Source organism: Silurus meridionalis, chromosome 16 (assembly GCF_014805685.1).
Source record: "Silurus meridionalis isolate SWU-2019-XX chromosome 16, ASM1480568v1, whole genome shotgun sequence".
In the NCBI taxonomy this organism is placed as follows: Eukaryota; Metazoa; Chordata; class Actinopteri; order Siluriformes; family Siluridae; genus Silurus; species Silurus meridionalis.
In genome coordinates, this window is record NC_060899.1 from 8,316,062 (window position 1) to 8,327,788 (window position 11,727).

Genomic DNA, 11,727 nt, shown 5'->3' on the forward strand with positions numbered 1-11,727 from the left:
CCAAGTATTGAGTACATATACAGTAAATTAACATACTTTCCAAAAGGCCAACAATTTACTAAAAATGTTTTTTAGATTGGTCTTATGAAGTATTAATTTTATTTTATTTTTTTTAGATTTGTGCGCTTTTGTTAAATGTGAGCAAAAATCATTAAAAATAAAGAAATAAAAACTTGAATAAACACTATCTAATATACAAGTTAAACTTTTTTATATAGAATTATTAACATAAATAAATGTTTTAATGATTTTTGATGAAGCCTCTTCTGAAGCTGGCTCACAAGAAAGGACACAAACAGTTTGCTGAAGACAACTTGTCCTGGCAGTTTTCCAACATAATAACGACAACACACCACCAATGAGGAAGCTGAAGGTGATGAAGTGGGCAAGTTTGTATCAAGACCTGAACCCTATTAAGCACCTATGAGGCATCTTTAAGTGGAAGGTCATTATGGAGGAGTGGAAGAGGATCACAGCAACAACCGGTGCAGCTCTGGTGAATTCTATGCCCAGAAGGATTAAGGCAGTGCACAGTAGTGCTCACACTGACTCACACAAAATATTGACACTTTGGACACAGTTTTGACATGTTCACTTACTCCGTACAAACGTTGTGTTGTAATCTATCTATCTATCTATCTATCTATCTATCTATCTATCTATCTATCTATCTATCTATCTATCTATCTATCTATCTATCTATACTGTATATATATATATATATATATATATATATATATATATATATATATATATATATTTATTTATTTGTTTGTTTGTTTGTTTATTTATTTTTATTTATTTATTTTTTGCTCATTGAACTGAGTGACAAGTGAATGAACATGAAACTATTCAAACAGGCAGTCAACAAACCACAAGACTGAACCCAATATTCTCAAGATGTAAAACTGCAATGCTTCCTGCTGCAACATTGCATATTCACAGAACTCCAATTTAAGCAAGACATGGGTCTTTTCTTTTACCTATGTTTTTTTCAGGATAATGTCATTTATCGTAATGTGGCAAATTAAGGTCACAGCGGTCAGGGGGCTTGCCAGGAAATTCAGAATCTCAGGAGGCATCTGTCTTTTACCCTTATGTAAAGTCATCCAGGGATATTAGACACTTGTCAAGTGAACCCATTTCGAATGAGCTGTGAATGAGTTTTACTAGTGGACCAATGCTGACAAGAACATGTGAATAATTGGCAAGTCTCTCAATCCACTTTGTCCTCTAAATCACTTGACCTTTCTACATTTGATTCCTTAATATAATACGACACTGCAGAAGCAATATCTTCTGCATTATAATATGATTTTTATTTCACTATGATGCACACTTCACTTGATCAGAAGGAAGCAGACATCTTTCATAAAGATGCACACTTCAACTGGTTTGAAGGGAGGGGAGAAAAAACTAACATTATCACTTTAACATGAAAGAAGAATGTTAGAGCTTATGAGTCTTGATCACACCTCCCCCCAAGTTTGTGAAAATGTCAAGAAAGCAAATGGGGGCGGCCCCAGTTTCTCAACCAATTGCTATGCAGTGCTGGAGTGTCTGGCATCTGGAGGATTCCTGAGTGGAAAGGGGCTATATAAAGATACTGGAGACTTGTAATGTTAGTACATTTCCCTGCAGCAGCATCTATGCTTTATAACATGTAAGAAAGCAGTCAGCCTACTTCTCAACGATTATTGACTTCGAGGATTTTAATAGGCTGCATAAAGGTATGTCTATCTATCTATCTATCTATCTATCTATCTATCTATCTATCTATCTATCTATCTATCTATCTATCTATCTATCTATCTATCTATCTATCTATCTATCTATCTATCTATGTCTGTATGTCTGTCTAAATGTCTGTCTAAATGTCTGTCTAAATGTCTAAATGTTCTCAACAGTACATAAGAAAAGTTCAAAATGCATATACATTTTTAAAATGCCATTTTTACTTTACACTTTACATTAATTTTTGTTAGCAAAGTCTCATGTCTCTCCCAAAGCTCCTGGCAATTCCCTTTTCTTTATTTCATTTTGTGACACCTGATGATTCTAACAATGAAACAAAGTCCTCAAACCAAAGTGACCTTCTCAGTACACACACACACACACACACACACACACACACACACACACACACACACACACACACGTGCTGCAAGTGTATAAAATGTTACACAATACAAGGTCTTTAAATTATTCTCAAGACAATAGCTTAACTTTACTTGTATCAAAATGAATAAAAAAATAAAGCAACCACAAATAAATTTCAACCATAAATTACTGTATTTTTGTATTTTACAAATACTAGGGAATCATGAAATTTCTTCGCAAACCTCCCATCAATTGGCGTATTTGATCAGTTCCTTAACCTTTACACTGACTCAGTTGATTAAGTAAACAATGTTCGATAGCAACAGCTTTTCTCTGGCAAAGTCACGCATATGTAAATCTTACATATGCAACCAGTATAGTATAATAGATCAAATATTCACATTTATATTCCCTGTGATCTCCCAGATAAAGGTTACTTTTAAAGTAACCAACAGTTTAATATTTAACAGTTTGTGAACAACTCATAACTGAACCCTAATTTAGTTACTTGGTGTTTGTTAAAGAAGGGCTACTTTACATAAGAAGACAACTGATTGCACTTGCATTCATTGCAACTAGTTTCTAACCAATGAATCATTTGATTGTTAATCATAAATATAATAATATATTATTCGTCAGGCAGGCATTAATGCAATTGTATGTAGAATCATTATCCTACTAAACAGCTACTTAAATTAGGGTACAATATTCGGCAATAAAATATTTATTTATCAATCATTTGACACCTATTTAAAAACTAGAAGCCTGACCACCTTCTTTCCTATGGATGATTTTTTTGTTTTGAGCAAACTACTGAGTAGGTACCAATCAGAGGCCACATTTTTATGATGGTATCATGTAGACTTATTATAAAGTATTTTACAGTATTTTTAAACTACAAAAATACAAAAACACGAATGTATTTTGGTACAAAATATGAAGCCATTTTCATCAACCCTATCAAATACAAACGACACATTCCTATTTTATATTTAAAATACGTATTTGAAATACATGTATCATAAATACTGCCCATCCCTGCAAAATTCACCTCAGCCTCCATTGATAAAAGAGTATTTTCATATCCTGAAATGGCTCATGCAACCACCCATAGTTTAATAATATATATATATATATATATATATATATATATATATATATATATATATATATATATATATATATATATATATATAGCGTTTCAAAATCAAGGCAAAAGCAAAGTCGTGAAATATTGCCTACTGTTTCTGAAAATGAGGAACCTTACATTTTGTAATAACCTGCAGTTATATACAAAGTGGCAAAATACTGATCTTGTGATTGTGGTGGCAGGGTATTTAAATGAACATGTATGTTGAGCAGTTGATACAACAGCACTGTTATCATTTATTAGATCAAGATAATGATCTTAATTTTGTTTAGTAGACACAACTACACAATCATTTGCTTTTTTTTTCAATTCACCTGTTGTATAGGTCATATTATTTCTCAAGTACACTCAGGCAGAGCAGAATTGCTAGGACATTTACACAATTTGACATGTTTGTTTGGGGAGAGAATTGCCTACAAAACAAAAGTACCAACTCAAAAGCAGCTGTCACTTATGAATGGTTAGAGAAAGATAAATACAGATTGGGGAAAAAAATAGACACGCCCAAAACACACCACCATGTTAGTGTCAGTGATGAGCTATCAGTGATACACCACCCTACTGAGGGGTAGAGAAGGGCCCAGACACTGTACAAACTATTCTCCTTTAAGTGCTCTAAAACGTTTAACGGCTACAGACTACAGTTTAAGCACAACCATTTAACTCAACCAACTTACATTGTATGCACTCCTGAAGTAGGACTATATGATCTCTGTGGTTATATTTAGAAGAGTTTAATAGCACATGCAGACATAGATCACATAGTGAGTTGGCTAAAGTGCTAAAACAAGTGAACACATCCTATTTAACTTTCTAAAAGCATGCATGAATGTATAATAACAGGGTAATGCAGTAGGAGAAAGATAAACAGCTAGCAGTACGAACATGTGCAGATTATCTGTAGTAAACAGAGAGGGTTATCTCAGGCATTTGTCAAGCATTACTTGAGTCTCAACAAAAAAAGCGAAACAAAAACACCTGAATGTTTACAATAGTCTTTGTGCCTCACTTCTGTAACACTTTTCTCAATGTCAAACCTGTTCATCTTGCCTTTGCCTCCTTGAACAAGTCAATCGAGATGTGGGACACCATAACAGTAATTCCATAAACAACTCTTCTTTAAAGAGGAAATTATTTTCACACTAATAGCAGTCATCTGACATCATTTTGATCAGTATTATTAGCAATATTTTGGTATTTTTCCATGAAATCTGCATGTTGGGATTACCAGTACTGTGTGCAAAACAATACCCAGTATCTACCTAAACGTTTAAACACAAACAAAACACATTGTTGAGCATAGAGCTCGGATAGTAGTGTAGTGTGATGACAAAGTACTGTAAAGTCATCGTCATGCAAACGTGGCATTAGGGGACTAGCCTTAATGGAGAAAAAAACAAAAAAACAAAAACGGCACATTCACATTCATACATACATGACTGATTCACACACAGCCACCCAACCACACACACACACACACACACACACACACACACACACACACACACAATCTCTAAAAGCAAATTAACACAGGCAATATGCCCATTTGTATGCTTTAATGCATAATCCCTTTTAAATGACAAATATTTGCACCAAACAAAACACTAGAATAAAGATGATTTTTATGTCTTTTTTTTTTATTATTATTTAGATGATTTTAAGACCTGTTATTGTTTAGTGAGGTGTGGATTTAACCTGTTGATCTCAAGTTCAAACCTGTTCATGTGAAATACACCAATATCTATAAAAAACGAATAAGTCTAATAATCTTGATAATGATGTGTTGCGATCATCAGTTTAAACAAACACACAAATAATGAAAAAAAAATCCCATTTTTGCTTTGGATGAACTGTATAATATGAACTGTTTGTGCTGCAGCTAGAGGGCGAGTAAAGAGCTTCAGCTTCCCCTTTGACACACTTATGATAAGAAGAGATGCATGTGTCTAGAATCAACAGGTTTATTTTATATGTCAACAAAGTTTCTTCTTTTAGCTTTGCATGGGTCGGGGTTTCTGTGTAATGGAACTTGTCCTCATTGCACTTCAGTAAATCAGAGACAAACATCCTGTTTTTCAGCTTAGATGATGTTTGTACATGTGCAGTTGTACAGGTTCAGGTGTATTGCAGTGCTCTTGTTTTCCTGATAATAATAATTCAAATCATTCTTTAAAACATAATACTTACACTTTAATTCAGGTTGACACAAATGTGTTGATATTGTAGTCAAATCCTTTAAGCAATTACATTTAAGTAAGTAAAACTATTGACTAACTACTTTCACTTTTAATAATGGACTCAAAATAACTGATTATTAACTGATAACTGTTCTGATACTGTCACTTGCGTATATGTTGAATGTTCCTTGTGTTACGGTAGGTTCTGCAGAGGTGGGGTTGGGTCTTTCCAATTATTGAACTACACAGATATCATGAGCAGTGTGAACTCTGCTGCTTGCCTGCTGGCAAGGAATCATTTTTACCAGAGTAAGTGCAGTGCTATTTTTAACTTTGTTTGGCTAGAGGCACGGTTGCCAGATTGACAGTTTCTGTCCCTGTTTAGATTTTCAACCTGTACCAAAAAAAACCCCTGTACAATAAGTGAATCCAAACAAAAAAATAATATTCATATATTTATTTCACAGATGTCAGTTCTACCAACAAATTACAGCCTGTGTATGGCTTCCCTGGAGAACTGTCACAAGCCAGGCAAAGGCATGTGATTGTCTGGAAAGCTGCTTCCATACACCAAGGTATAGTAAAGAGAATTTTTGCAAAAGTTTTTTCACTATGAGATAAGCCAATTTCTAGACACGAGTAAAAAAAAAAATATGAACTATTAAAGTAGCTTCAGTGACATACAGTTTTGCTTTTAGCAAGGAACCCTTGTTTTTAGGGGGAGACCAGTGGCACGGCACAGCTCCATGGTCCCCAGTCCCCACCCTGAGCTCAAGTTACTGTCTCTGTGAAGATTCACTTGTTCTTGCTTTTTAATGTGTGATTTCCTTATTATACTCCTGCTTCCTCCAACCTCCCTAAACATTTGGTTAGGAAGATTGATGACGCTAAGAAAACTCTATGCAAGATCAGTCGTTTCTGAAATACTTTAACACACCCATCTGCCACAAACTACCATGACACAGATACAAGTCGCTAAGATCACATTTGTTGCTCACATGTCTGATGTGAACATTAAATAAAGATCTTGACCTGTATCTGCATGATTAGTCATGACATTGCTGGCACAGGATTGGATCAGGGTTATAAAATACATGCAAATGGTGAGTGTATTAGTTTGATGCAACATAATGAGAATGATTATATAAACCTCAACTATGTTCAAGATTCTGGTTAATGGATATTTGTGCCACTCTGTGCAGGTTTGTCAGGACAGGTGCCCAGACGATGGGTATTAAGTGTGGTTTGGAAAAGTTCAACATCCTGCCGACCTTAACCAAACCACAAGGATCTGCGAACCGTGCGATCAAATAGACATCTGAACTTGTTTAAAGACTTCATGTAACATTCCTGGAGCCACAGCATATCCTTTCTTATTTGGAACCCCCTAACCCATTGGGATTGAAGACCTTATCTAGCTGATCTACACCGAAAATATTTTCCTAGCAGTTCATTGGTCCAAGAAAATACCAGAACGAAAGGACCTGCAGTTGTTTTGTGGCATAATGCATTCCCGTAAAAATTGCCTCTCATTTTTCCCCAAAGAGCAAGATCAAATCTCTTGTGTTCTCCTGAAACCTCACTGTAGGGAGTGTGTCCTCATTCCTCAGCATCCAATCAGAGAATGACCCAGTCTCCATTGCACAGACCTGTTGCCAAGCACAGGGGAAGAGAGGGAAAAAACAACAAAAAAAACAGTGTCAGCACACTACACAAATCCCTTTCCATGAACACAGCCATCAGTGTGCAGTGACACATGAGAGGAAATACAAGACAATGTATGAAAACTATATTCAAGATTATGTAAAATGGACAAATAGTGAGGACAAGCTCCATTTTTTCAAGCACCTTCGGTCATGCAAGTTAAGAAAAATGAACAAATCTGTCCTTTTTCCCCCATCTGCCTTGATTAGATTAGTCTTGGTCAGCACTTTTAGACTTCCCCACTCACAAAAACACATCTAGACTTGTTTACTTTTCCAAACTCTTCATGTTTGTCCTAAGCAGACAATGTGATTTTTCCACACCAGAATGTACACAAAAAAAAAAAAAAATCATTTAAAAAAAAAAAAACAAAACAAAAAAAAAACCTTGTTTCTTAGAAACTGAATCAACACAATGATTTGCATTTATCTGGAATTTTGCCAACAAGCCAAAAATAGACTTTTCACTGAGGGAATAAAGGAACAGTGAAAATGAATCATAAGTGTTGTCATTGTACATGTAGCAAAAAAAAAAAAAAAAAAAAAAAGCAATATTTGCCTAAGCTTTAAAAAGAGTGAAGATGTAAGAGTGAAATGTTTTTAGAATGTATTTGGCATGTTTTAACACAATTTAATTTTGTAAGAAAAAAACAAATACCAGCTCAAAGTAAGCAACATGGACAAAGATTTTTACAACCCTAATAGTAAAGAACAAACGTTTTGGCTAGTTCAAAGTTTTATTGTTTCTGTGAACACAGTGACAGTGGAAAGTAGTAACAAAACAGTGTTACAGATGTGTAAAAAAAAAAAAAAACATACAAAAAAAACCACTTTAATACCTTCATTTTGTTTTAAACCAAACATTAACTAATGGTTAGGAAACAACCTAAAAATCTAACTATTCCACACATAAAATGGAAAATAAAACAATAGTAACAAATATAATTAGGGCTGTTTCCCGTCCCCTAGCGTTGGTCCCCTTAAACGGACTTAAGATTGAGAATTTTCCGCCTCCGACTTCCCAGCGTCGCTACACTCACTGGTCTGCCTCTTCACCATATCCCGAGCAATACACATTACCTGCCCATCAGTCACACTCAGCCCTGACCTGCACAGAGTCAAGTCAGTGATCACGTCAATAAAGAAAAGGGGGAGATGATTTCACAAGTAAATAAGCTTAGATTAAAGGTTTATTGAATTAAAAACTTTTGACACACTTCTGCTGAGACTCTTCAGCCAAGGAGCCCATACCAGGCTGCTTCCCGAAGAAAAAGCTGGACCACCAGTGACCAGAGTCTTGCTTGGGCAGACCTGGAAAACATTGAGAAAATTATAATAAAATAAAAATAAAAAAAACCAACAACAAAATATATATATGCATCTCAAACCATAAAACTCTGATAAATGGTTCCAATGAAACGTGCAAAACCAAAAAGTGATAAAGCCAGACATCCAAATCAGTGATCAGGTCAATTTCACAACACCTGGCTATTACAAAAGTTTATTACTCAAATCTGCAACGTGGCCAAGGCCTCTGTAAAGAAGGAAAATGATCGGTGGGAACCGAGATTATGAAACACACACCTGGATGATGTGGAATAACCTCCCCAGTGTATTCCGAACTGCCGCAAGAGCTGCTACTTGACGTAGAGCCAAGGCGCCCTGAGAACACACAGATGGACCCATTAACAGCATGTTCTCAATGTCTCAGTGCCAATAAAGTGTTTGCACGTACACCAGTGTTTTGTGCTGGTGCTCTTACTTCGGTAATAGTCATGGGTAGCTACGAGAGATCCACCGGCTGGGATGGCTGCCATGCTGATCTGTTAACCTTGCCTTAGATGATGACCTGAAAAGTAAAAATATGTTGGCATAACAATGGAAATGTGCAATGTCTACATAAACACTGTAAATGAGCAGGAAACAGTTGATAGTCCTGGCAGTGGTTTTCATTCTACATATGTTAAACATTGCAGCAAGACTCTGGACAGGACAGGACTGTTTACTTTCCTTGCAAAGGAACAAATCTAATACAGGCTCCTGTGAAGACACAATGCCATATATATAGAGACATATTTGCCTCCGTGAAAGTGTCAAAATTGCTGTAAATATTAAAACAAAAACAAAACAATTCCCCAACCAAAACCAGCTGGTTCTAGTAACTGTCCCTTACTCATGTCATATGACGTGAGAATATTGTATTTTTGGAAGGAAAATGCACAACTAAACAATTTTAACGAAGCTCGATGTTTACATTGTGCAGTTACTACGTTTACAATGAATGTTTTTGTTGAATCTATAGTAAAAAAATCCGCAACCCCAAGACAGCTAGCATGAGGATAAAACAAACAGCAGCGCCTCACGACTCCCACCCTCTTAAATCATAATATAGACCTGTATCGAGTACAGAAACAAAAGACACGCACAGGAATCTATCCACACTCACCTTCTTGTTGGTGTTGATGTTTTATAGCACCCTGGGTAACTCAGTCGGAGGCTTATAGGGGGGAAACGCTAGGCGACGGGGCCCATTTGAAAAGATTTGGGTAGTTGAAACCCTCAACGTCCATTCACGCTACCGCAATGCTGTCTGAGCCCTAGTCCCAAACAGCATGGCTTTTTATACCGCGTTGTGACGTCACCACCCGTACTGGCCGCTGCTCTGGGAAAACTGGATTAAACCAGACTGTCGGGCTGCTCCTGTTTCTGTTTCTGGAAGTGAGACAGAATATACCGCAAAATATGGAGAGCAAAACAAAAAATGTTTGGTCACCAAGCAATTATCAATTCAGTTAATTTTAATCAAATTAAATGTTTGCCTTGCCACGTAAATATAGTTTTATTTTACTAATAATAAGCATACTTTTCGTCTACCCAACAGAGCTTCCCTGGTGGTCTAGTGGTTAGGATTCGGCGCTCTCACCGCCGCGGCCCGGGTTCGATTCCCGGTCAGGGAACATCTTTTTTTTTTTATTATTATTTTATCAATAGTTTGGTCAAATTGTACTTCTAATTAATTTAAAGATTTTATATCTTTTAGATTTTTCACATTTATTAATAAGGTGTTAAGTACTCTCAAATGAAGATTAAACTTATGTGTACTTCAGAATTCTAACACTTTACTTAATAGACAAAGGCTGATCATTCAGGATACTTCCATGTCATTCTCAATAACATTTCTTCGTAACTTATTAATAAATGTTTAAAACCACTATAATTTAGTCCTGACTTGAGCAATATTCCCGAGTAAATTTCTTAAGACCCACACTCCACCCACAAACCACTGTTTTGTAATACAATACAATAAGAATATTAATAATAATAATAACACAAAATCTAGATTTTGAAAATCTAATTCACTGCTCTATTTTAAGACTATAAAACAACTTTAATCTTTACAAAACTTTAAATATTTATCAAGAAAATTATTTCCAAAAGGATAAACATATTTTCAAAAATTCCTACTAGGTAACAAATAATCATCAAAAGGTAAAATATGTCATGATTTATCCATTGCAGTAGCCCCACAACACAATCTATTAATAAAATGTAATATGTATTCATTACATGTAGTAATACATGTAATATTTTATACAAACATTTCAGCATACTTTCAATCTACCCCTTCTCACAATTCTTAAAAACAATACATTTTTATAATGCATATAATATTGTTATAAACATATGTACATTATTCAAACTTACTGCTCATTGTTACAATAGAACAGTGTGTATATGTGCATCATACATTGTTATTTATTACTTTTGAGATAATTTTACACTCCCAATTTACACAATATCCCAATACCCCTGAATTCACTATATACAGTAGTTTCATTCATGCACTTTCCCCCAGTGACTTCCATAGTTCATTAGCTAAGCTATTTTTCAGAAACCTGATGGCAAATAGAGACTCCATTCATAAGAGGAGCTTGTCATTAATTAACCAGTTTATTTCAGGGTTATTTGGACATTAGCTGATTGATGGTACATTGATAAGGGATAGTTCATAGAAACCAAGCCTAACTTTAGATGAAGGACACAGTACAGATGAAAGTTCACACACACACACACACACACACACACACACACACACACACACACACACACACACACACCATAATTTTGTAATACACAAAGTGTACCATATCTCAGGCTACAGATAAGTGAGCTGAAGATTCAGTTGATTGTTTGATATTTTATTGTCTCATTAAAATTTTTTTTTTTTTCGGTATTGTAATGGTTTACATGTATTAATGAAACTTAGGCTTTGTCTAATTAAATGTACATACATTTGAGTAATAATAATAATAATCAGCAAAAGAATATGAATAAAAAAAATTGTACAAGAAGACAAACACCACCACCAATTATAATTACAAGCCGAAATCTAGTTGTTAAAATGTTTAAGAGAAACACAAAACATTTTTGGGATAATAATTGAACCAGAAACACCATATATTATTATAATTGTTTGGTTTAATCTAATCAGTGTAATAATGTAATATAAGGTAAAAAAAAAAAAAGTCAATATTGTCAAGAATATTTTATATTCCACTATCACAAAATGTAATTTTTTTCCCAATATGGTAATATT

General features: G+C 34.9%; 1 protein-coding gene, 1 long non-coding RNA gene and 1 other non-coding gene across 3 annotated transcripts; 2 read left to right on the forward strand and 1 right to left on the reverse strand.

Annotated features, from left to right (window-relative positions):
- Window positions 1–1,587: 1,587 nt before the first annotated feature.
- On the forward strand, window positions 1,588–7,627 carry LOC124399323. The gene is made up of 4 exons (XR_006928199.1): window positions 1,588–1,730; window positions 5,630–5,736; window positions 5,895–6,002; window positions 6,630–7,627. It is a non-coding gene; the product is annotated as an uncharacterized LOC124399323 (long non-coding RNA).
- A 221-nt stretch (window positions 7,628–7,848) lies between these two features.
- ppdpfb (pancreatic progenitor cell differentiation and proliferation factor b) lies at window positions 7,849–9,744 on the reverse strand. Its single transcript, XM_046870191.1, has 5 exons — window positions 9,577–9,744; window positions 8,893–8,979; window positions 8,715–8,792; window positions 8,348–8,441; window positions 7,849–8,238 (listed from the first exon to the last, which is right to left on the reverse strand). Exons 2-5 carry the CDS (start codon window positions 8,945–8,947, stop codon window positions 8,121–8,123), a joined length of 345 nt encoding a protein of 114 aa, XP_046726147.1. The 5' UTR covers window positions 8,948–8,979; window positions 9,577–9,744; the 3' UTR covers window positions 7,849–8,120.
- Window positions 9,745–10,015: 271 nt separating this feature from the next.
- trnae-cuc lies at window positions 10,016–10,087 on the forward strand. Its single transcript has one exon. It is a non-coding gene; the product is annotated as a tRNA-Glu (tRNA).
- The last annotated feature ends 1,640 nt before the right edge of the window (window positions 10,088–11,727 follow it).

Coding starts and splice junctions, on each gene's coding strand:
- ppdpfb (XM_046870191.1), bottom strand. CDS start 8,947: ATGGCAGCCATCCCAGCCGGTGGATCTCTCGTAGCTACCCATGACTAT. Junction 8,793..8,892: donor TACCCATGACTATTACCGAA/GTAAGAGCACCA, acceptor GTGTGTTCTCAG/GGCGCCTTGGCTCTACGTCA. Junction 8,442..8,714: donor GGTTATTCCACATCATCCAG/GTGTGTGTTTCA, acceptor AATGTTTTCCAG/GTCTGCCCAAGCAAGACTCT.